The sequence below is a fragment of the Geotrypetes seraphini genome, chromosome 2 (assembly GCF_902459505.1).
Source record: "Geotrypetes seraphini chromosome 2, aGeoSer1.1, whole genome shotgun sequence".
Classification (NCBI taxonomy): domain Eukaryota; kingdom Metazoa; phylum Chordata; class Amphibia; order Gymnophiona; family Dermophiidae; genus Geotrypetes; species Geotrypetes seraphini.
Window position 1 is genome coordinate 193,022,019 of NC_047085.1, and position 26,702 is coordinate 193,048,720.

Genomic DNA, 26,702 nt, shown 5'->3' on the forward strand with positions numbered 1-26,702 from the left:
CCTTCCTGCCCGACTTCCCTTCTAAATCCAGCAGAGGGAGCTTAGGAGCAGAGTTGCAGGCTTCCCCTCCCCCTCACCTTCCCAAAGCTGGGGACAGGAAATGCGTTTCACCTGGGAAGGTTGGGCGGGGTTGTAAGCTCCTTAAATGTAGGGCTGATCAGTTAGAAAGACAGAGAGAGAACTGGAGAGCAGGAGACCGGTCACAAGAACAGCTCTGGCAGTCTAGCTCAGGACTAGGAGCTCTGCAGGAACTTCAAAGCCCAGAAGGTATGGAAATTGAGGAAGCTGATTCTGTTTTGTCTCCTGAATGCATGGAAATTTCACAAGCCATGGAATTGGAAAGTGAACCAGTCTCTGAAGTTCTACCAATGGAAGTATGTGTCTCCAAGGCCAATACCCAGGCTGCCTAAGGACAAAGGTACTACAATTTATTTTGTCTTTGAGGACACTGAACTGTTTTGTTTGACTTTTGCCAAGTGTGGTGGGGGATTTAGCCCCACGTTTTTGAGGTGGGATTGAGGGCTCATTGTGTAGCGAATTTCAGCACGTGGAGCACACCACCTGGCCAGCATTTTTAATCTGCTGAAGAAAGACAGTGCAGTGCTGCTGATCCTTGGGATAGAATCCTATACAGAGGAAAGAACACTGTTTGTTTTTCTAGTTTGTATCTTCTTGAAAAGAACTTAATACTGTGGCTCAGAATTACAGAGCCTTTCTTTATTTTACTGAAAGAAGTTTGGACTTTAAAATATCTTGCTGAAACTAAGTTTGATTTTTGAAGACTGCATTTAAAGTTGGTATCCTGACAGAAAGGTTGTTTTGGTTTTCTTTTTTGTTTGTTTAATGCTATGCAGCATAATAAAATCCAGTCCGGATTTGCTATAAAACTTTCCTAACTTGTGGCAAAAATTCTTATTTCAAGCAAGGGTTTGCTTTTCCTTGTGCAGCCTCTCGCGGCTCACAAGTGTTCAAATCTTGTCCCAGTAAGCCTGGACACCTTGCCCAGTGTGTGCTGATGACAATAGATACCATATGAAACTTTATGAGTTGATGAAACTGTAGCCCCAAAGGTGAAAGAATATTCGGTACTCGGACCGCTGCTGTTCAATGTATTTATAAATGATCTAGAAACAGGGACGAAGTGCGAAGTAATAAAATTTGCAGACGACACCAAACTATTTAGTGGAGTTGGGACTAAAGAGGACTATGAAGATTTACAAAGGGACCTGAACAAACTAGAAGAGTGGGCGACGAGATAACAGATGAAGTTTAATGTAGAGAAATGTAAAGTCTTGCATGTAGGAAACAGAAACCCGAAGTACAGCTATATGATGGGAGGGCTGGTAATGGGTGAAAGTACCCTAGAAAAGGACTTAGGGGTAATAGTGGACAAGACAATGAAGCTGTCGGCACAGTGCACAGCGGCCTCTAAGAAGGCGAATAGAATGATAGGTATTATGAAGAAAGGTATTACAACCAGAACGAAAGAAGTTATCCTGCTGTTATATCAGGCGATGGTGCGCCCGCATCTGGAGTACCGTGTCCAGTATTGGTTGCCGTACCTTAATAAGGATATGGCAATACTCGAGAGGGTTCAGAAAAGAGCGACACAATTGATAAAAGGTATGGAAAACCTTTCATATGCTGAAAGATTAGAGAAACTGGGGCTCTTTTTCCTGGAAAAGTGGAGACTTAGAGGGGACATGATAGAGACTTATAAGATCATGAAGGGCATAAAGAAAGTGGAGAGGGACAGATTCTTCAAACTTTCGAAAACTACAAGAACGAGAGGGCATTCGGAAAAATTAAGAGGGGACAGATTCAGAACCAATACTAGGAAGCTCTTCTTCACCCAAAGGATGGTGGACACCTGGAATTCGCTTCCAGAAGGTGTGATAGGACAGAGTACGGTATTGGGGTTCAAGAAGAGATTGGATGATTTCCTAAAGGAAAAGGGGATAAAAGGGTATAGATAGAGGATTACTATACAGGTCCTGGACCTGATGGGCTGCCGCGTGAGTGGACTGCTGGGCATGATGGACCTCTGGTCTGACCCAGCAGAGGCACTGCTTATGTTCTTATGGTTTTGTAACCATTTAAAATCAAGGAATGTTTTTGTGGGCACCTTGTATGTGTACTTTCAGCCAGATTAAAAAGAAGTGTTCCTAGGGATGTGTTTAGTTTGTAGAAGGAAAATAGCACACAACCACAGGATTTCCAAAAATATACTTGCTATTTTATTCCTCCTCTCCCTTGATTGTCCACACATAGAGCAGTTATAATAATAAATTGTAAAGAGTAAAATTAACAGGACAGCCTTCTAATTCCTGGAAGATGGACTGTAGGGTTTCTAGGGGGTTCCCCATTTTCACTAATTATATTTGAATATCAAATGAAGAGGGAAACAGAGCACAAAATGAGAAAGTCAGAACAAATATCACAAAGGGCCTCCAGGTGATGGTGAACAACATATATTTTATTAGAAAAGACCCAACACGGTCTGTGTTTCGGCATCTCCACTTGCATCAGCGGCCTGTTTAAAATATTTTTTGACAACAAATATAAAATCATGACAGATATATTTATAAAACATACAGAAAATATATTAAAAACCATGCATAAAAACACAACAAATGAACGTGTCTATAAAAAACTTAAAATACAGTACTATGTGGATTCCAGGTGAAGTAATGAATAATGATATAAAAATGTGACTAACTAATGAAAGCATCACCACCACTGGAAAAAATCACTAAAATGTGAAACACAACACTGTATATAAACATGACTAATCTCACCTATAGGTCTGTAAAATCAATGGCAATATATCAAACTGAAAGACACATAAAACATATAATAATGACATAAAAAAGCAGTATGTTTGAACTATAATGTGCTGTTTGTGTGACTGTTATGGCAAAATCTAATTTAATCTAATCTAATCTAATCCTTAGGTTTGTATACCGCATCATCTCCACGTTCGTAGAGCTCGACGCGGTTTACAGTAGGAGAAATAGGAAGGAACTACAACCGTAGTGCACTGAACTACAGATGCTGATGAATCACAAAGAACCATGTATAAAAATAAAAAATGCGCAGCAAAAGAACCTGATGCACTTCCCAGTTAAAATCAACTCCTTAAATAACATAAAATATAAAAATGCTACCATGATTGCCAATGAAATTGAAAAATTAAATAATTTTTAAATAGCTACCATGATTACCAATATAATAGGAAAATTGCGTCGATGTTTATAGATGTTCACCATCACCTGGAGGCCTTTTGTGCTGTTTATTTTAATTCACTAATTATATTTGACATCTTAATGTTTATACTAGGGCTGCATTTCGATTAAAATTTTAATCACAATTAATTGTGATTAAAGTTGTGGCATAGCCAGCAATCCATGGGGGGTGGGGGGAGCACAGGAGGGGACTTGGGGGGGCCATGCATCCCCCATCCCCACTTTGCTGATGGGGATACTAAAGTCTACTAGTCTAAGAAACCCACTACCAAAGCCATCCTCTTCCTCCTTATACTGCCTCAGGAGTGAGCAAGTCGGCAGGGTGCCTCCATCCACCGATACTGGCACTTCCCAAGCATGCTCAATTCTTGTAAGAAGGGGTGACACAGTCAGTGGATTTCTTCAGCTAGCAGGACTTCAGCTACCCCACCAGCCATTGAACAGTTCTGCAGCTTTGGAGAGGGCCTGAGCCAAAGTGGGGACCAAGTATTTGAAGAGGACGGATTTCTTTCTGCGTATTACCTTGGTATAGTGTGTTACTGTAATCAAGGTAGGAGACAACCAGAGAATGAATTAGAATATTAAGGGAGAATCTAGAAGAGAGGAGATTGAGTGCATTAATTTTAGCTTATAAAAGCATTTCTGCACTACAGCGCTCACCTGATCATGGAATGCAAGTTTATTATCGACTATGATCCCCCAGTAATTTGATCTTCATCTCCATTTTTATAGGGGTGGAATCTATACAGATAGGCTTGATTAAATCTTCCTTATCTGCACTGGAAAACAAGACGCCTTTTGTTTTTTGAATATTGAGTATGAGCATATTTTCTTTTAGCCAAGAGCTGATTTGGATAGGTTTACTGTTTATATCTTGAACATCATGTGGAACATTGGGATTCAGCGGATATAGAAGTTGAATATCATTTGCATATGCAAAGGCAGTAAAGCCTATAGATTGGGCAAGGATCAGTAAGGGTACAAGGAAGAGATTAAAGAATATTGGAGAAAGAATAGTTTTCAAGTTTTATTTAAAATTTGATTAATCGCTTAATCATACTTCTAAGCGATGAACATAACTAAAAAGTTTACAACATTCAGTATGTACAATACATAAAACATAGACTTGACGAACAGGACTAACTGTGCCAATGGGAAAGAGGGGGTAAGAAATACAATAAAAATAGGAAAGAAGACAAATAGGGGAACGACAGAAGGAGGGAGTATGAAGAAACGGAAAAAGAGGAGAGAATAGCGAATGGAATGTGAATAAGGTGTTTGGAATGATAAATAGAAAAAGAATAAAAATATGGAAGTTTATCTCTGCGAAGGAAATTAGAGGTCGAATGTTGAAGGCATTAACCTAAATTGGAGTTCTAAAGATCAAACGCATCTTTAAAAATAAATCATTTTAACTTGCTCTTAAATCTATCAGGAGCCCTGTGGAATTCCACATTTTTGAGAAAAGGTTTCAGAGGTAGTGTTTTCAAATGTTACCTGAAATGAGCGTTTCTCAAAATATGAGAATCAATCTAGAACTGTGCCAGAAATGCCTGAATTATGAAGTCTCCTGAGTAGTAAGGAGTGATTGATTGTATCGAAGGCTGATGTGAGATCCAATGAGATAAGGAGAACAGATTTGCAATGATCCAAGAAGTATAAAATGGATGTTGTTAAACCGACTAGTGACAGTTCAGTAGAATGGTGAGCTCAAAAGCCTGTTTGGTTGGGTAGAAAAGCATTTGTTTTTTCGAGGAAAGTAGAGAGCTGATCAAATACTAACTTCTCCATTAGCTTACCTATAAAGGGCAAGTTGGCTATTGATTGGTAGTTGGAACATTTTTCATCTGAGGAGTTAGGCTCTTTAAGTTTTGGATATCATTGCTATTTTCTAAAAATTAGGCATATTCCTAAGGAGAGACTATTAATGATCGTTTTATGACTAAAAGGACCAAAGATGTCAAAATGTTTTTTTGAGAGTATAGGGAGTTAAAGATTCCAAAGTATTGCTGAGCAAGTTCAAAGTCTGTAGAGTCCGATGGATGTCTGCTAGGGAGGGTAATGAGAATTCTGCTAAAGAACTGAATGAAAGTAATTTGGAAGTATTAGGTGAGGTTGGAGTTAGGTTGGTGGGTGATTGAGCTAATCTGTTATGAACAACTTCTATTTTATTATGGAAATGATTTGGTAGGTCTTAAGATGAGGATCTTGAGGGACAGATCTTTTTTGGGTGTTTCGAGAGGTGAGTGATCGAAGGATGGCAAAGAGAGTGGAGGAGTTCAGAGCTCTTGAAATATGTTAGGAATAGTATTCTTTTTTACCTGTTGGATGGAAGATTTATAGAGGGAAGTGTTTTCTTTATAGCAATTTAAGGAGGAAACAGAATGTCGATGTCTCCAGCATTGTTCTGATGATCAAAGTTGGTGACGGATAAGAGATAATTCTTGAGAGAACCATGGCTTTTTGTTTGATGACTTAGAGGCCTGTTTGAGGAGTGCTATCTTATCCATCAATGTTTTAATCAAAGAAGTCCAGACCCGTGATTGTTCTTCTAGATCGAGTTTGGATAAGTCTACGAGGTTAAGATCAAAAGTGTCCTTGACTATGGTTGAGGTGATATTGCTGAAATCTCTTGTTGAGTAAGTTTGGGGGGGGGGAATTGAATACAGACTAGGGGAATTTGGCAAGATAGTAGAATTAGGGAATGATCTGTCCATGGAAGAGAGGTAACTTGTTGAATGATCAATAATGAATGTAGAGATTTTGGAATGAAAATCATATCGAGTGTGTGTCCGGCTATGTGTGTGGGAGTGGAACATAACGGAATTAGAGAAAGGTCAGTGGCCAGCATAAGAATGTCTGTGGTGTGAGGGTTATTTGGGTTATCGAAGTGGATGTTGAAGTCTCCTAAAATGATTGGGTTGTTATGTGAAATACAAAAGTCTAGGATGGTCGATTGAAAGGCCATGATAGAATCTTTGGATATGGGGGAGGGAGATAGAGTAATTGGAAGTATAAGGGGAAAGTATTTGGAATGAAGAAACGAAGCAATTCGATGTAAGAGGATGTGCAATGAGTTTCCTGTTTAAGAGGGATAGAAGAATGGTGAATAACTGCAAAACCACCTCCTTTCTTGAATTCATGGCAATGCAGTTTGAATGTGTAGCCATTAGGGCATGCCTGATGGAGGTATGCTTCTTCCCCTTCCAAGAGCCAGATTTCTGTAAGGCAAAGTATTTGCATGTTGTGTTGCAAGATGAGATCATGAATTAGATGGTGTTTATTTTTGATAGAGCGAACATTTAATAGTCCTAACTTAGAATTGTTCTGTGTTGGGCTCAAAGAGCGATGAAGAGGAGGAGAAGAGATGAGAGGGACTGTTTGCAAGCATCTAGTTCTAGCATATGTGGTAGACCATCAGCTCCTAGTACTAATCTTAAACCTTCTAGGGATAAATGATAAAGTGCACACTTAGCTAGAAGGATTTCTAACAAACAGAACCTACAACATAAAAATTAATAGAGAACGATTGGAAGAATGGTCAGCATCAATCAGAGTACTCCAAGGCTTACCACTTTTCATCATACTGATGTCAACACTAGGACACTTCTTAGACAATAAAGACCTCACTTACTTCTCCTATGCAGATGATATTACAATATGCATTCCTTTCTACAAGAAAGAAAACAAGATCAAGAAATCAGTAGAGGATGTTTCAAGTTTCAAGTTTATTAAAAAATTTTTATACCGCTTAATCAAATTTCTAGGCGGTGTACAGAAATAAATAATATCTTAAAAAAGAAACAAGTTAGAGTTAAAATACTAAACAGAACCAGGTTAGGTTAGTAGACACATACAAAAACTTATATACTAACTACACATAGTTAGGAAAGAAGGGTAGAACTACAATCTTTGAAAAAAAAGCACACTTAGGGGAAAAACAATAAGTCGGGGGTAAAAGCTATAATTTGTTTTAGTCCTTAAAAGGACAGTTGTTATCCAAAAGCATCTTGGAATAAGAATGTTTTTAGTTTTGCTTTAAATTGCTTTAGCACAGATTCGATCCGTAAATGATTAGGCAGCAAATTCCAGAGAGAAGGTGCAGTGACAGCAAAATTGTTGGATCTCAACGTGCTAATTAATTTTAATGATGGTACGACAAGGAGATTCTGTGACATAGAATGAAGAGATTTAGTGGGATTATAGGGAATTAGGAGTCTATCAATAAAATCTGGTTGATTGCTAGAGCGAATTGTAAAAGTTAATAGTAAAATTTTATAGCTAATTCTATTTTCAACAGGTAGCCAATGTGCGTTGAACAGGAGAGGAGAAACATGATCATATTTCTTTGCGCCATAAATGATCTTGATAGCAGTATTCTGCACTATCTGAAGGTGTCTTATTTCCTTTTTTGTAATGCCCTTATAAAGGGCATTACAATTATCTATACAAGAAATTACCAAAGAATGGATCAGTGTATTCAAAGAAGCTGGGTCTAGTAGTTTGGAAAGGGAACGTATCATTCTAAGGCAGTGGAAGCATTTCTGGACCACCGTACTAATATGATTGTGATAGGAAAATTTAGTCAAGAGTGACTCCTAGCAACTTTAAAGTGGGTACGACTTTAATTGGGAGAGATTCAAATTTCATGGGAGCCTGAAGACTTATTCCATCTTTAAAGGGAAAGATCATTAGTTTTGATTTATTAATGTTGAGGGATAACCTATTTGAATCTAACCACAATTTGATTTTTTGTAGTTTGTGGTTGATGGAAGCAACATTCTCTTTGTTATTAAGATCAATGGGGTGGATTAATTGCACATCATCGGCGTAAGCAAATGTGGTGAAGCCGATGGATTGTCCCACAGTCAAAAGAGGGGACATAAAGATGTTAAAAAGTAATGGTGACAGAATAGAGCCTTGCGGAATTCTGTGTTTAATGATGTATCGTTAAAGATAACCTTGGATGATCTATCTGAAAAATAGGAGGTGAACCAGTCCATGACTTGACCTGTTATGCCAATTTCGTGAAGATGTGATAATAATAAGTTATGATCAATGGTATCAAAAGCAGAGGAAAGATCTAAGGAGAAGAGCAGAACTGACTGATGATGGTCAAGATGGTAGAGTATTTTTGTGGTTAAACCTAACAGAGAGAGTTCGGTGGAATGATGGTGACAAACTAAGCTGACAACATGAAACTGAAACTAAATAAAGAAAAAAAACCACATGTTTACTGATAAGCCCACCCAGAATCACCAACGATGATACTCAAAGAACACTGCATAATGATCCACTGAAACTGGAATAAGACCTGAGAATTCTTGTATATTTGAAAAGAACCTATCCTGGGGGGGGGGGGGGGACAAATGCAAATATTAACCAAGAAAATATTCACAACACTGAGAAAATACTACTACTATTTATCACTTATATAGTGCTGAAAGGTGCACGCAGCACTGTACATTTTGACATTTAATAGAAGGTCCCTAAAAAGCTTACAATCTAACTTGGACAGACTGACATGACATATCGGGTAAAGATGCAGAACCGAAGGTGAGAGGAGTTAGGAATTGAAGGCAATCTCGAAGACAAAACTGAGGACAAAACTGAGGGGAACTGGAAAGAGCATAGGAAGTATCAAAAAGAATGTCACCAAGTGGTTCGAAAAGCCAAAAGAGAGTATGAAGAGAGGCTAGCCAGGGAAGAACGAAATTTCAAACTGTTCTTTAGATATGTGAAAGGGAAGCAACCGGCTAGGGAGGAGGTGGGACCGCTGGACGACGGAGACAGGAAGGGAGTGGTGAAGGAGGAGAAAGAAGTGGCAGAAAGACTTAACATGTTCTTTTCGTCTGTATTTACAAACGAAGACACATCCAACATACCGGAACCTGAGCAATTCTTCAATGGAAATCAAGCTGAAAAATTAACATCCATGGAAGTGAGCCTTGAAGATATACGCAGACAGATAGAAAAACTAAAAACTGACAAATCCCCGGGTCTGGACAGAATCCATCCAAGGGTTCTGAAGGAATTAAAGGAGGAGATAGCGGAACTAATGCAGCAAATTTGCAATCTATCCCTGAAACAAGGCATGATCTCAGAGGACTGGAAGATAGCCAACGTTATGCCCATCTTTAAAAAGGGATCAAGAGGTGACCCGGGAAACTACAGACCGGTGAGTCTGACCTCGGTTCTGGGGAAAATGGCGGAAGCACTGATAAAAGAAAACATCGATGAACATTTTGAAAGAAACAAACTTCTGATAACCAGCCAACATGGTTTCTGCAAGGGGAGATCGTGCCTAACTAACTTATTGCACTTCTTCGAAGGAATTAACAAACGGATGGACAAAGGAGACCCCATAGACATCATATAGCTAGATTTCCAAAAAGCCTTTGACAAGGTGCCCCATGAATGCCTACTGAAGAACCATGGGGTGGAAGGAGACTTACATTGATGGATCAGAAACTGGTTGGCGGGTAGGAAACAGAGGGTAGGAGTGAAGGTCCACTACTCGGACTGGAGGAGGGTCACGAGTGGGGTCCCGCAGGGCTCGGTGCTCGGGCTGCTGCTATTTAATATATTCATAAATGATCTAGAAACAGGGACAAAGTGTGAGATAATAAAATTTGTGGATGACACCAAACTATTTAGTGGAGCTCGGACTAAAGAGGACTGTGAAGAATTGCAAAGGGACTTGAACAAACTAGGGGAATGGACGACGAGATGGCAGATGAAGTTCAACGTTGAGAAATGTAAAGTATTACTTGTGGGAAACAGAAACCCGAGGTACAACTATACGATGGGAGGGATGTTATTAAATGAGAGTACCCAAGAAAGGGACTTGGGGGTAATGGTGGACATGACAATGAAGCCGACGGCACAGTGCGCAGCGGCCGCTAAGAAGGCAAACAGAATGCTAGGCATAATCAAGAAGGGTATTACAACAAGAATGAAAGAAGTTATCCTGCCATTGTATCAGGCAATGGTGCGTCCGCATCTGGAGTGCTGCATCCAATATTGGTCGCCATACCTTAAGAAGGAGATAGCGTTACTCGAGAGGGTTCAGAGGAGAGCGACGCGTCTGATAAAGGGGATGGAAGACCTTTCATACGCTGAGAGATTGGAGAAACTGGGTCTCTTTTCCCTGGAGAAGAGGAGACTTAGAGGGGATATGATAGAGACTTACAAGATCATGAAGGGCATAGAGAGAGTAGAGAGGGATAGATTCTTCAAACTTTCGAATAATAAAAGAACAAGAGGGCATTCAGAAAAGTTGAAAGGGGACAGATTCAAAACGAATGCTAGGAAGTTCTTCTTTACCCAATGTGTGGTGGACACCTGGAATGCGCTTCCAGAGAGCGTAATAGGGCAGAGTACGGTACTGGGGTTTAAGAAAGAATTGGACAATTTCCTGCTGGAAAAGGGGATAGAGGGGTATAGATAGAGGATTACTGCACAGGTCCTGGACCTGTTGGGCCGCCGCGTGAGCGGACTGCTGGGCACGATGGACCTCAGGTCTGACCCAGCAGAGGCATTGCTTAAGTTCTTATGTTAACTTTCAGATCTTGGTACAGTCAATGGTACTATCCCAACTAGATTATTGCAATGTTCTTTGTGTAGGATGCAAAGAAAATATATGGAAAAAACTGCAAACCATTCAAAATGTAGCAGCCAGACTTATTTTCTCAGCAACCAAATATGACAAAGTAACACCCCTGTACCTTGAACTACACTGGCTCTCCTTCAAAGTAAGGTGTATTTTTAAACTATGTACACTAATTTCTAAAACTTCCATTTCAAAACACCAGACTACATGTTGAATTTAATCAAAATACTACCCAAAGACAAATACAACCAGAACAGCAACCATATGAGAATAAGATCCCCAGTAATCCTAGAGTAATCCTAGAATCCTAGAGTAATCAAATACAAAACTATTCACTCTATAACCTTTCCATACCTTTACCAGCACAATTAAGGAACATCCCCTCCTACCAAAAAGGCCTAAAAATCTATCTTTTTGGAAAATACCGTACAGCCCCCCCCCCCCCCCCCCCCCCCCCACTCTCCACAAGCAACAGGCTATGACCACCAGAAACCAAACAAGACACAAATCACCTCTCCTGTCTCAATAAATGACCAATCGGGAAGGAGACACTCATACCAGAACCCATAATATCAAGACTACAACACCAGATATAGCCAATCTTTTCTCCAAACCATATGCCATAATCATATGCCTACACAAACAGAAATCAAGTTATCTGTGTTAACCCTAATGAAATAATGTAATCCCTGGATATGGCCAGGCTCTTCTAAATTGTAAATTACATTGAACTCTTTCTGGGACACATTAGTGATCCATAAAGTGAGGATCTGCTAAGGGGAAAAAAAAAACTCCATTGGAATATCCTACCCGCTGGCATTCAGACTTGGGAAAAAGGTTTGAGCACTTCTGTAACCACAGTATGGCTGGTAAACATTGTGTAGCTAAACCTTCTGCCCAGTTTATAATTTCTATCTCTTTGTAGACAGAAAATGTTTCCCAAGCAGAGGGATTGGGTCTATGTGCAAGCTGTCTTCAGCTTGAACCCCTCATAAAGGAAGGGATGCTAAGGGCCTGATTCTATAAATGTTGCCTATTGTAGGCACTGCTCAGCGTGGTTGTTAATCAACCACGGTCCACTAGGTATTGCTAGGTGTCCTATAAGTAGGTGCTGGTGTATTAGGCCTGGTTTTACCAGGTCTAATTTACCGGCACCTAATTTACCGGCACCTAACTTGGACACCTAACTTGGCACCTAACTTGGACACCTAAGTCAACCACACTTATTCTCTGCCCCTAACCACACCTACTTTATAGGTAGGCATCATTAGGCGTTGGTAGGCATCAGTAGGCACTGCACAGAATCCATGCCTAACTTTTACTTTAATTTTCTTTAATTCAATTATTCAATTAACTTCAATGGAATGGTCAATTACCACGCCATTTAAGCTAATTGACCGAATTTAGGTTAGGCACCATTTATAGAATCAGGCCCTAAGGTTATAAAATAATGGGACAATGTGTAGAACAATAATGCCCATTAACTGTTAACAATGCAGCTAACATAGAGCAGTTCATGCCACCTCAGTGGGTGGTATTCAATATATATGTGCTATCTGCAATGCAGTTAGGGGCTGATTCTATAAACAGGCATCCTGATTGTAGGTGGCAGTAAGCGTCCTACCACCGTCTGGCAGCCAAGTGGGACACCTGTTTTTAGAAATAAAATCCCCGAGGCAGGATGCCTGTAGGCATTTGTCACGGGTCTAGGGAGATGGGTAGGGACACCTAATCTCTCTCAAGGCTGGGTGTGGGCATGGTTTCGCCCAGAAGTGGCCTTGGGAGAGTTTAAGCAGCCCTAGGTGTCTCCCTAGAGTTGCAACAAATGCCTGAAATCTAGGCCAGCAGATGCTAGTCTACATTTCAAAAGTTAAAAGTAGACACGGCCGGCTGAGCTGAACATGGCAAAAGAATCCCTGATCAGCTGAGCCAGCTGTGGCAGAGGACCCCCTAAATCAGCAAGAGGGATGCCCACTCCCTCCTGCTGCCATCTACCTGATCCCCCTGAACCCACGACACCCCCATGCCCACTTCCTCCTGCTGATGCCCCCTCCGACCCAAAGCCCCGACACCCCCATCACAATTGGCAGGAGGCATGCTCACTCTCTCCTGCTGCTGGCCCTTTTGATTCCCTGAACTTCCCTGTGAATCATGATGGGGGGTTGGGAGGACTAGTGGCAGGAGGGAGTGGGCATCCCTCCTGCTGTTTTGGGGGGTACGTGTCAGGAGGTTTCTGCCACAGCCGACTCAGCTGATTGTGACAGGGGTATTTTCCCCTTGATCAGCTGAGCTGGCAGGACTCTCTGAAGAGCAGCTTCGGCTCAGCTGATTGGGGATTCCCTTGCCATGATCAGCTGATGGCAAGGGATCCAGCAGCAAAGATTGGCGGCTGAGCTGCCTAACTTTGCGATCAGGCTAAGGTGTGATTCTCTAACTGGCATCAGTAACATGGGCTTCAGTTAGAGAACTGGGAGTTAGGCATCTGTTTGTTAGGGCAGATATGATTCTGCATAGGTCGCCGGTACCCAATTCTCAGTCACATCTTAGGCAGCTGCCTAGACCGGATAACTCCAAACAAGTGATTTAACTGGTCAGGGGCCGTTTCTGGTCAATTAAATCATTTTGAATATTGGCCAGGTAGTAACTGCAAAATTTTGATGCAGATTAGTAAAGGGAGCCTGAGAAATTATGTATATCTTTCAAAGCATACGAGTGAAACTAAGTTCAGTTTTCATTGACCTGCTACTTTAACATGTTTTACAGTTGTTTATATCATTTTTGCTTGTAAATTATACAAATGTGTTCTCGTATATTGTAGGATTTTGAAATGAGAAGAACGCTCTCGTGTACTAACCATGACATCATATGCTTCCCCATTTCTAACAAATCGAGTTTCACTCTGGATTATTCCTTGCAACATAAGCTCTTTTAGGATGTCAGATGATGTCTGTCGCTCCCTTTCTTGCAGATTTCCATATTTATTATTTAATCCATCACCAAATAACATGGAACCTGAAAATAAATAAACAAAGCCAAATTTGCCTACATTATCAAAAATAAGGACACGCTAACACTTTGTGGTCATTATATGTCATTAGTGTCTCTGGAAGATACGATAGATCTGGTAAAGCCCTGCAATCAGTTAGTAGTATGAAATTAGTATGTCCATCATTTACAAATATAAACTATGGGCTCCTTTTACTAAGGTGCGTTAGGGCCTTAACGCGTGGAATAGCATGCCCTAGATCAGTGTTCTTCAACCTTTTTACACCTATGGACCGGCGGAAATAAAATAATTATTTCGTGGACCGGCAAACTACTAAGACTGAAATTTTTTAAAAAAACCAATCGCTGCCCCGTCCCCGCGAGGTCGGTCCCACAAACCATCTGATTCCATCCACACAAGCCTCAAATAGTTATGATTTTATATTGAACATATTTTATTAAAGTAAAAAAAAAAACAATTTTCTATACAATTGTCTTTTATAAATACAAATAATACAGGGCAAAGATCAACAAAACCCCTGTCTCCCCTCCCCTTCACATATATCCCCTCTACTATCAAGAAAACTGAATAAGCCAAATTATTACAGAATGCTACTCAAATATCATGTAACAGAATACCACAGTCACACATGGCAGGAATGGTGTTAGGGGAATGGAACTAGGGCAACTGCTTCCTGGTCAGAGAGAGGCCTAAGCCAGCTGGAAGCTAAAGAAGCACTGCCTGGGCTTTGCACTCCCCAGTTATGTCTAGCAAGATACATATTTCAAATCTGATATATTTGAATCACAAGATAGAAATGAAATTCTTTTTTTCTACCTTTTGTCGTCTCTGGTTTCTGCTTTCATTGCCTTCTCACTCTCTTGCAGCCAGTGTCTGCCCTAAGAACATAAGAATTGCCACTGCTGGGTCAGACCAGAGGTCCATCATGACCAGCAGTCCGCTCAAGCGGCGGCCCTCTGGTCTAAGACCAGCACCCTAACTGAGACTAGCCCTACCAGCGCACGTTCTTGTTCAGTAGGAACTTGTCTAACTTTGTCTTGAATCCTTGGAGGGTGTTTTCCCCTCTGGAAGAGCGTTCCAGCTTTCTACCACAGAACTTCCTTACATTTGTACGGAATCTATCCCCTTTCAACTTTAGAGAGTGCCCTCTCATTTTCCCTGCCTTGCAGAGGGTGAACAACCTGTCCTTAGCTACTAAGTCTATTCCCTTCAGTACCTTGAATGTTTCTATCATGTCCCCTCTCAATCTCCTTTGCTCAAGGGAGAAGAGGCCCAGTTTCTCTAATCTTTCACTGTACGGCAACTCCTCCAGCCCCTTAACCATTTTAGTCGCTTTCTCTGGACCCTTTCGAGTAGTACCGTGTCCTCCTTCATGTACGGTGACCAGTGCTGGACGCAGTACTCCAGGTGAGGGCGTACCATGGCCCAGTACAGCGGCATGATAACCTTCTCTGTCTCTTCAGTCCAGCATCTGCCCCTTCCATTCACTGTCTGTCTTTCCCTGCCATCTCTCCTCCTGCCCCCCTCCCCCTCCCCCCAATTTGGTCTGGCATCCATCATCTTCCTTCTGTTCCCCTCATGGTCTAGCATCTCTGTCCTTCCCTCCCCCCTGTGGTTTTTAGCATCTCTCTCTTCTCATTTCCTCCACTCAGATCTGATATCGTTCTCTGCTCTCTCTTCCCTTTTCTTCTCTATTTTCTGCCTCCATCTAAATTAAATTCTTTCTTACTATTTAGTCCTGTTTCCCTCTTTTCACCGTGTCTACCCACAGCTTGTCACCCCTTTCCCTCACCCCTCCATTATCTTACTATTTTCTTCCCCCTTTATTGATCTCCTCCTTCCATCCAGTATGTGTTCTTTCCCCACTTCCATTCAGCATCTGCTCTCCCCTCTCAACTGACATCCATCTGCCTTCTGCTCTCTTTCCCTTCTTCTCACTTCCATCATCTGTCCCCTTCTCTCTCTCATCTCCTCCATTCCATCATCTGCCCCTTCTCTCTCTCTCTCCCCCCCCCCCAACTTCCATCATCTGCCCCCCTTCCCCTCACCTTTGCGGGTCACTTTCTTTCCCCTGAGGGTGGCTCATGTCAGAGGGGAAGCTTTGGCTGAGCAGAACCGCTTGCAAGGAACAGTGAAACTTACTTGATTGATGTCGATGCTGGGGCCCGTTGCCGTTTGAAGGAAAAAAAAAAAAGGGACCTGCAAAGGCGAGAGGAAGGGAAACCTCCAGGAAGCTGATCTTTGCCTTCCTTCAGCGGCCCAAGAGTCCGGACCAACAGCGGTAGCTCTGTGTACTTCTAACTTTGGCACAGAGCTGCCCCTAATCAATAGTTTAGCGTGGTTTCATGAGGCAGCCTCGGGGCCTTTGATAGCCTGCCCGCTTCGATGATGCGATGTGAGCCGGCCTAGCAAAGGCCCCGAAGCTGCCTTATGAAACCGCGCTAAACTACTGTTTAGGGGCAGCTCTGTGCCGAAGTTAAAAGCATACAAAGCTGCCGCTGGTGGTCTGGAGGTGCGGAGACAAGGCAGGAGGCAAACGTGGTGGAAGGCAGGAGTCCTGACACAGCGACTGCAATAGGAAGTTGCAAGTCAGCTGAAGCCGGCCTTTCGTTGCAGCGGGGATCGAATCCTTTGCGGACCGGCAAGATTTTTTTGCGGACCGACACCGGTCCGCAGACCGACGGTTGAAGAACTGTGCCCTAGATTGCCGCACGTGCTAGACCTTAACGCCAGCATTGAGCTGGCGTTATTCTAGAAGCATACCGCACGGTTTAGCATGCGGTAATTTTGTGCGTGTGCTAAAAACACTAGTGCACCTTAGTAAAAGGAGCCGTATGTATCTATAGGAATTAAAATGTTTACGATCACTGGGATGTCATTATGGAACGAGTTATCTGGTCAAATAAGATTATGTGCAGAATACTCCACTTTTAAAAAATTGCTTAAGACAGTTATTTGTTGATGCTTACTTCTAATATGGCATGATAATTTCTCTGCAGCTGTCTTATTCCCCAAATTTAAAGTAGATGAGTATTTTTTAAAAGTAATGCAAATGGCACTTTCTGGGTCAATAGCTATAGGTGTGGTGATCTTGGATTGTTATGTTTTAGTGTGTGTGTATTTTTATGTTTTTATATTTGTAAACTTAGAAATCGCTGAGATTTTTGGCGGTTTAGAAACTTTTTAAATAAATAAATAAATATATTTTGACTGTAGCACAAGGAATGGCCTTATATCATATCATCAACAGACTCATAAATAAAACTTAGTGAAAAAAAGCTGCTGAAATTCATATATTGCCATCAGCACCAAACTCTATCATTCATTTCACATTTTGATATAAATATTGTCTTATTTCTGCCTCCATGTGTCTTCCTGCTTTCGTTCAGTCTTACTCTGTTTCCTTCTGCCAAGGCCCTTAATAAAATACTTTCTATTTGCAGTGCATGAAATAAAATTAAATATTGAACATTGAGCATAACCTCCTGGAGTGACAGCTCTGACTCCCATCATTGCAGGTTACAACAAAGAGAAGCCATAGTTGCTATGAGAAAAGTGCTGAAGATTAAATATGAAATTTTTGTTGTCAGTATCCATCATTTTTGTTGCCAGTATCCTGCATCCCCTCAATTGAGTGCCAGGACTGACTACAAGGGGATCCATTGCTAGATCCCTCGTGTGTGGGGGGGATAGGAGAGAGAGTTACTAGGAGGGAAAGAAGCTATAGCCAAGGAGTGGGGTGGGGTGGGGGAGGAAATGTGGAACAAGAAAAAGAAAAGAGATTGACATAAGAGATGGCTGGGGGGGGGGGCAGGGGATGATGAGAGATGCTAGCTCCTAGGGGTACAGAAACAGAAGGTAAGGTGCTAGTCCTGGAAAGGAGGAGCTATGTGTTAGGAAGTGAAGAGTGAGGAGAGAGGCTGGACATGGGATGGTAAGTTAAATCAGAGAAGCAGGGGTAGGCAGCCTGTTTTTATCACTGCTGCTGCCAGCAAGTTTGGAGGACCACATGACTGGCGAGGGAATCCCACAGTAGCCAGAAAGGGCAGTGGGTGATTACACCTAAATATGGACATAAAGGTAAATCTCTAAAAAATTATATTTATAGTCATGATGCCCTTCTAAATTTATCTCAAAACTAATTACTGTATATATTTGAATATAAGTTGATCCAAATATATGTCGAGACCCCTTTTTCCACTTCAAAAAGAGGAAAAATGGTTGACTAGAATATAAGTTGGGTGGTTTAATATTCAAGTGCCCTGTCAGGCTCTGCACCAAGCTCCCTTCCTACCAGGCACTGCACACAGCACCCTTCCCTCCCTCCCCTGTCAGGCATTGCACCCAGCCCCCTTCCTTCCTTCCCTCCCTCCCCTGTCAGGCTCTGAACCCAGCACCCTTCTTTCCCTCCCTCCTTTCCCTGTCAGGCACTGCTCCCAGCTCCCTTCCTGCCAGGCACTGCACCCTTCCTTCCCTCCCGTCAGGCATGGCACCCAGTCCCCTTCCTTCCTTCCCTTCCTCTCCTGTCAGACTCTGCACCCAGCACCCTTCCTTCCCTTCCCCCATCAGACTCTGCACCCTCCCTCCCTCCCAGGCTCTGCAGCCTGCCTTAGCCTCATACCTATACTGCCGATCCCCGGTGCAGGTGCAGCGGGCAGGAGCAAACTTTCCGAGTTCCTGCCCCGCTGCTTACTGGCTGCCATGAGTTTCTTCGGCTGCTGAGTAGCACGAGCAGGTGTGCAATTTGGCACTGCTGCTCGGTGCTGAGCGGCTTCCTTACTGGCTCCCCCGAATTCTCAAGAGAATTCACGGGAGCCTGTTAGGAAGCCGCTCAGCACCGCCAAATCGTGCGTCTGCTCATGCTGCTCAGCAGCCGAAGAAACTTACGGCAGCCAGTTAGCAGCGGGGCAGGAACACGGAAAGTTTGCTCCTGCCCACTGCACCTCCACTAGGGATCAGCAGTAGAGGTATGAGGCTAGGGCAGGGAGGAGGGCAGGCATGGTGCAGAGCCTGGTGGTGGTAGCCGGCAATAATTTTGGAAGGGGGTGTATTGTTGGCTCAAATATAAACCGGGACCCCCATTTTTGGACCGATTTTTTGGCCCAAAAATCCCAGTTTATATTTGAGTATATATGGTAGGAGGAAAAGACTTCAAGAGCTCATAGACAACCCCGGGTTTGTCTATTATAAGAGACTACTATCACCAGTCATAAAGACCTCCTCTCTCACCTATTCTTTTTTTCATAAGCAAATCATTTCATTTCTACTATTGTTGCAATTTGTTCTTCATGGTTGTAATTCAACAAGCAATTGCTTGGAATGCCCTCTCAAGGGAAGTGGTGTAGAGGAAAACGGTGATGGAATTCAAAAAAACGTGGGATACAAATAGAGGATCTCTAATTAGAAAACAAAGGATATAAATTAAAGAACTAAGGTCTGTAATGGACAGACCTGCATGGTCTGTGTCCCATATATAGTGATTCGGTGTAGGGTAGGCTGGGGTGGGCATCAATGTGAACTCCACTAATATGGAACATGAGGATGCTACTGGCCAGACTTTACGGTAGATATCCTGAAAACAACGGGATGGTTGGATAGGCTGGAGTGAGCTTGGATAGCAACTTCAGCATTTGGAACCTAGGACAATACCAGACTTTACAGCAGGGGTGTCCAACCTTTTGCCTTCCCTGGGCCGCATTGGCTAAAAGAACTTTCTCTGGGGCCGCACAAACATGCAAACAATGCAGCAAGACAGAGGAGGGAGCCGGCAAGATGGTAAACACCTGGAGGCAGCAGAGGAAAACACTGCATCGCCCTTGACCGGGCCCTTGACCCTCGGGCCGCAGGTTGGACACCCCTGCTTTACAGTCTACGGCCCATAAATATCAAAGAAGAGACAAATTAATCTAATCATGTATTTTTTAATGGGTATCACTTATGGGCAGACTGGATGGACCATTCAGGTCTTTATCTGCCGTCATTTACTATGTTATTATTTTTTAAATAATTATTTAGCTACCTGTGGCAACTTAACTGAATCAGTGCTTTATTACTCTGCTCAGTGGAGCTTGCCCATTTCTCCGTTTGCTTTTTCAGGAGCTGCCTATTCAATTGCCTTTACACTATAAGTAAAATAAATAATCACTTTTATATTCTCCTTTAAGGGAAATTCCAAATTGGTTCTTAGCCTTGCAAGCATAGTCTCTACTCACCACCACAGCCTTTCCATGGATTCACTGCTAATCAGTCTGTTTTTTAATTATCCAAAATGGTGATGCTATTTATTCTTATAAGAACTATCCAAAGAAGGACAGAGTGGAAAATCACACAATAAACAGTTGAACTCTATTCTCTTCCAGTGATAGGGAAAGAAAACAAGATCAACCCCAGAGTATATTGTCATATAAGTGGAGAGAAAAAGACCTCAGTTAAAGCCACACTTGGCTAGGGAACCACTGATATAACAAGCAATTGTGAATGTACCTACAGTGGTCCCATAACAGGCATAGGCCATAATATGTTTCATAAAGACACATATGCACATGTTGTCTGTTCTACCGGTTTTTAATAAGACCACTTTTCTATTTTCGTATAAAAGGTGTTCTAATCTTCGTGATCCTCTATGTCCTGTCATTACTGGGATAAGTGAGGAACTGGGAGGGTGGCTCTCAGTAGACATTCATGTTGTGGACACTGTTTTGTGTGCAATCTCATGCTGGACATTACAGAATTAAAGATCCTACTTCTGATAAAATGATTCTGTTGCGGTCTATGAAAACCTGCATCTCTGTGAATGTTATTTATGCTCTGGTCTGCCCATGTCAAGTGATGTACATTGGACAAACATCTCGCCAATTGAAGGCTCACTTAATTCAATACAGGCACTGTGTATCTAATAGGAAAATAAATAAACCATTGATTGAACATTGTTTAACAACTGGGCATATAATTGCTGAATTTAGATGTTTTATGCTTGAACTTCATACTGACCTCCATAGGGGGTGATATTAGATGTAGATTGCGGCAGATGGAGCAACATCTAATATATACACTTCAAACTATTTCCCCTGGAGGTTTAAATTCAGCTATAGAATGGCAGGCGTTCTTCAGATTGATGTATTCCCGCAGCATGTCATTATGCTGATACATGTATGTGCTGATGCGCTTTGATTGAAATTGAATGCTGTGAATGGAAAGATCACCATTTTCTGCTACTGCAAATGCGAATAGAGAAACGGGGTACTCCAGTTGGGATTTGAAAGACTCTGGATGCAGTTTTGGATATCCAAATTAAGATATGTAGCCATACAGCATATTATTGTTGTTGCTGGATATGAGTTCTAACTGCACCTGTAATTCTGAACTGATAAAAAGAACTTTCCTTCTGATATGCCCAATGTCTATGGAGGAACTGATCAATGCTCTGTAGTATTAAGTGAGTGAAATTATTTTCTTGACCTATGATTGTTATGGGACCACTGTAGGTACATTCACAATTGTAGTGCTTGTTATATCAGTGGTTCTCTAGCCAAGTGTGACTTTAACTGAGGTCTTTTTCTCCCTTATATGACAATATATTCTGGTATTGATCTTGTTTTCCTTCCCTATTATTGGAAGAGAGTAGATCTGAACTGTTTATTGTATGACACTATTTATTCACAATGCTGTCAATCAAAAGAGAAACTACAACATTTTTATTGGGTACCAAAACCTGAAATCTTATTAATCACTTATTATTGCAAAAAAGCCTGCCTTTCTGTATTCTTATTTATATCCTTCGTGTGCAGACTGTGTAATCCATCGTTGCTCAAGTTAGCAGAAATGAAATGATTTCCCTATGAAAAAAGAATAGGTGATAGTGGATATTATTATGACTGGTGATAATGGGCTCTTATAATAGACAAACCCGGGGTTGTCTATGAGCTCTTGAAGTCTCTACCTCCTAATTAGTTTTGAGAGAAATGGGAATCAAGATTTTAAATATAATTCTCTATGGGACACTGTAACAGATTCAGGGGTTTTCACTCTCTAAGACTGCAGTTATGCTTCTGGGCAGCAGGGGGCATTAGAAGTTAAAAGAATACTACATGTCCCAGAATGTCCTGAGTTTGCAGCATTGCTGATTCAGAGGGGCAGGACTCAGGGAGGAGTATTTCTGCCCAGACGTTAATCAGTTAGGGGGAGGTCCCAAGAGAAGAGCCCCCTGAGAAAGAACTCCCAGTTTTCCTAGATGTGGGTTAGGGTAGAAGCCTAGGAAAACTGAAGACTGCCACCTGAAGCTAAAGGAACCAGAATAACACGTTGCTGCCTAGCCGAGGTAAGCCACAGTGATATTTTTGTATTAAATGTGAGGCAAACCAATAAAGAAAACACTTGGTTCATAGTCAGTGGCGCCCAAGACTCCAGCGCGCTGACAATCCAGCGCTGACAATTCAGCACGAGACAGAAGCACGCAGGGGAAAAATTAATTTTTAAAGAGCTCCGACGGGGGGTTTGGGGTGGCAACCCCCCACTTTATTGGTTAGTGTTCGCGCTGCTGTTGGAGGGGGGTTTGGGGGGTTGGAAACCTCCATTATAGCGAAAACGGAACTTTTTCTGATTTTTTTCGGGAAAGTTCCGTTTTCTCTATAATGTGGGGGGTTTCACCCCCCCCCCCCCACAACGGCAGCGTGAACACTAACCAATAAAGTGGGGGGGGAGGGAGTTGCCACCCAAAACCCCCCATCAGAGCTCTTTAAAAATTACTTTTTCCCCCGCGCACTTCTGTCTTGCGCCGAATTGTCGGCGCTGGATTGTTGGTGCGCTGGCGTCTGGCACGCGATTATCCCGTCACCAAACACTTTGTTTATGTTACAAGTGTTTGTGAAACGTGTGCTGATTGTTCCTGATAATTCAGGCCTGCCTGATTCACGAGTCTGGCCTGCCACAGACACCAATATTTAGTCTTAGCCATAATATGGGCCCCTTTTACAAAGCTGTAGTAGCAAGTCCTAGGGCAGAAAATGTGACGCAGCCCATAGGAACTGAATTGGCTCCGTCACATTTTCTACATGGGAATTGCTACCATGGCTTTGTAAAAGAGACCCTATATTTATATTTACTGTATTCAGTTTTATAGACTGTTCTCTCAGAAGAGCCCAGAACGGGTTACAGGTTAAAATACACAATAAGAGTTGGCAGTTTACAAACATAGTAAGAGTTCGTAGTTTAACAATTATTCCTGAGCTAACATGGGTGATGGTCCTAATAACTGTGCAGGATAGGTTTGGTAACTTTTCCCTGAATTAGCATTAAGTAATTTCTTATTAGTTTACATACTGTATATACAGAGCAGGATAGGTTCAGCAACTTTTTTTTTTTTTTCAAGATGGCGTCCGATTAGAACCTGAGCTGCAGTGCCACCTCCATTTATTTTTTTGTTTTTATTTTTGTTTTATTTTGCTTTTACTCAGTTTTATGTTCATTTGCTTTGGTTTTGAAGCTTTGCTTCTTTTTTTCCCCTAATTTTGATCTAGGAGACAGAGGTTTCAGACTTGTTCTGAGAATGTTATAGAATGTTATAGGCACCTTCGACCTCAACTACTTCACGCTGCGCCTCATGTCCGTCGACTATCAGGCGTCGTTCGTGGGCCACCCACCCGGCTCAGCCTACCCCAAGCTGAACTTCGTGCGGGACTCGAAGGTGGTGCTGGGTGACTCGAAGGAGGCGCCTTCGCCTACGTGCACCACCTGACCCTCTATGACCTGGAGGCCTGCGGCTTCGTGCGCTCTTTTTGCATGGCCTACGTGTTGGCGGACGAGCGCAAGATCATGGGGCAGTTCCAGGAGCTGTCGGCCGAGTTCTCGTGGGCGTCCGAGTGCCTGAAAACAGGCAACAGGAAAGCGTTTGCACACAAGCTGGAGAAGAAGCTCAAAGACCTGCGCTACACCCGCAGCGTGCTCCTGCACCAGGAGATGGAGCTGCCGAAGCAAGGCTGCTACACGAGCCAGGCCATCGAGAAGGCCAACGAGCTGGCCAGTGTGGAGAAATCCATCATCGAGCATCGAGATCTGTTGCAGCAGATCCGGTCCTACCCTTACCGCAAACGCCGAGACAGCGATTGCCAACTGGATGACGCGGAGCCCTGGGAAGCCAACTGTTATCTGAGGAGAGCCTCCTATATGCTCAAATTCATCAAGGCCAAGTCGGCCAAATGTTTTGATAAGAAGCTCAAAACGTTAGAAGAGCTTTGTGATCTGTATTTTTTCAATCAAACTTTTTTTCAATCATATCTTTTATCATATTGTTTTTTACCTATTTGTTTTATTTCTTCATTTAAATTTCCTTAGAATTCCATTGTTTAATGGTTTCTCCTTCTATTCATATTCCCTCTCTATACCTTTTTCCACACTTCCAAAGTCCATATATTTTATTTTATATTTCTATATTTTATTTCTAATTCAAAAAAATTTTAATTTAATTTAGTTTATCCACTATATTATTGTTGGGACGTACATTTTGCTTTAAAAAGAGTGTGGCCTTAGAGAAATCAATGTATTCTTGTTGGGATGTTTCAAATCTTGTTTTTATCTCTGTCTTTATTTTTACATCTTTACTATTCATTAATTGTTTTTCCCAGGTACTTTAGCTAGATTGTGAGCCTTCGGGACAGTAAGGGAATTTCTAAGTACCTATTTTTACTTATCTTATTTTTATTGTATCCTCAATGTATATTTTCTGTAAACCGCTTCGAACCTAACGGTATAGCGGTATATAAGAAATAAAATAAAATAAAATAAATAAAATAAAACTTCTGCCTGAATTATCAATGTCTTCAATTATTTCGTAAAGCACTAAAATCCTTTTTATTTTCTGAGCATTTAGCAACTTGCTCTGTTTAAATTTCTTTTTATCATTACTTGTATATTTAGGTTTATCTTATTTTTTTTCATTTTATTATTACTGGGTCACCTTATGATTGTTAACCGAGTCAAGCTTCATTTTTTTGAATATGGTCCGGTCTATAAATTTAAGGCTTAGTTTAGTTTAGATCATTAAGTGTGACTGTTTTTAGGAGGTTAAGGTTATCGGCTCCTGGTGAAGTGTCCTGTGTTCCATCGATAGAGATGTCTGGGTTAGATCCGGCCCCTGTTATTGTACCACGTGCTATGAGGGTACTGGCGGTTTGAAGGACTTTGACCTCTGAATCTAGGTTAGAGCGAATCTTATGTATTTTCTCGTGGAAGAAGGTGGATAGTGATTCGTTGTCTAGTTTTGATTGTGGGGGTTGGCCCTGCGAGAAGTTTCTTGTCAACGCAAAAATTCTTCTAGATCTGTTCGGGATCTTTAGAAGTAGGCTGTAGTAGGCCTTTTTGGTTTTGAAAGCAGCCATTTTGTAATCATTTAGCAGGTTTTTCCATAGGGATGTGGCTTTTTGTTTTGTGCCATGTTCTTTCAGCTTTTCTTACCTTTCTTTTTATCAGCTTTAGGTTTCTGTGAACCATGGAAATAACTTTTGGTGTGGAGCTAGTTTGATTATCTTTGTTTTCACCAGTTTTCCATAACAGGTTTGTATTCCTTTGTGACATTTTGAGGCAGCTTCTTATAAGTTGTTTCCAATAGTTCCTAATTCTTTAATCAGTTTGGAAACGGCAAGGGAAAAGGATTCAAGGTTGACTGTGTCAGGATTAGGAATTAATGTAGCCTTGGGTTTGGCCATATCTGTGGCTAGTCTGATTCTGGCTGATAGGTTGAATGTGATAAGGTGGTGGTCGGACCATGGTACTATGATGTTGGTGCATTTGGCTGGTGTATGGTCTTATGGAGGAATATCCAGGGTGAAGATCAGGTCTAGAATGTTCCTTGATGAATGTATGGATGAGCTCACCATCTGGGAAAAGCCTAAGTCTAATAGGGTGGTTGAGAAGTTCAGCGGTGCTCCCATAATTGCAGGGTAGTCTGGAAGTTGAAGTCACCTAAGACTATTGGTTGTGTGATACCACCAGTTTACTGATAATAGCTAGCAGTTGTTACAGGGTGCTCAGTAGATTAGAACAAAGATGGTCTTCTTGTCATGCCTTATTGAGAAGATAAGGCATTCTAGGACGTTTAATATTATTGAGTCAATGGTTCATGGAATCATGTTAGATTTAATAATAGCAGCTACTTCTCTACCTTTTTTGTTGGGGCAGGAGCAGGCAAGTGCTTGGTAGCCTGGTAGGCATAGTACACCCAGAGTAATGCTATCATTGTCTTTTAGCCAAGTGTCAGTGATCAGGAGGATATCTAACTTATGATCTGTGAGAGTATCTGTTAGAATAATGTCTTTGATATTGACTGATCTGGCGTTGATTGTGGCAGCTGATAGTGTCTATGGCTGAGGTTTTAGGGGAATGGTAGGGATTTAATGAAGGTTGTTGGTGTATGACTTAGTTGTGGTTCTGCAGGCGTTATTTCCTAGGTCCCTGTATCTACCCTGACCTGTTATTACTGGGATGGGGAAGCACATGGTGATAACAGATAGGTCAACAATCAGAGAGATTTTCTTAGGATCTGTTGTTTGGTATAGTTTGTGAGAGGGTGTTGGCATAGTGTCCTGTATAGATGAGTTTGTTTCTTGTGAGGCTAGGCCAGTGGTTCCCAACCCTGTCCTGGAGGACCCCCAGGCCAGTCGGATTTTCAGGATAGCCCTAATGAATATGAATGGAGCAGACCTGCATGCCTGGCACCTCCATTATATGCAGATCTCTCTCATGCATATTCATTAAGGCTATCCTGAAAACCTGACTGGCCTGGGGGGTCCTCCAGGACAGGGTTGGGAACTACTGGGCTAGACATTTCTTGGTGGCTAGTTTAATT

At 41.9% G+C, this 26,702-nt stretch overlaps 1 protein-coding gene across 1 annotated transcript in view; it reads right to left on the reverse strand.

Annotated features, from left to right (window-relative positions):
* The window catches only part of STMND1 (stathmin domain containing 1), a 67,497-nt gene that overhangs the window by 27,696 nt on the left and 13,099 nt on the right, over positions 1 to 26,702 (reverse strand). Inside the window, exon 3 of the mRNA XM_033935165.1 lies at positions 13,712 to 13,869. Coding sequence (XP_033791056.1) covers positions 13,712 to 13,869 — 158 coding nt within the window. The remainder of the gene's footprint in view (positions 1 to 13,711; positions 13,870 to 26,702) is intronic.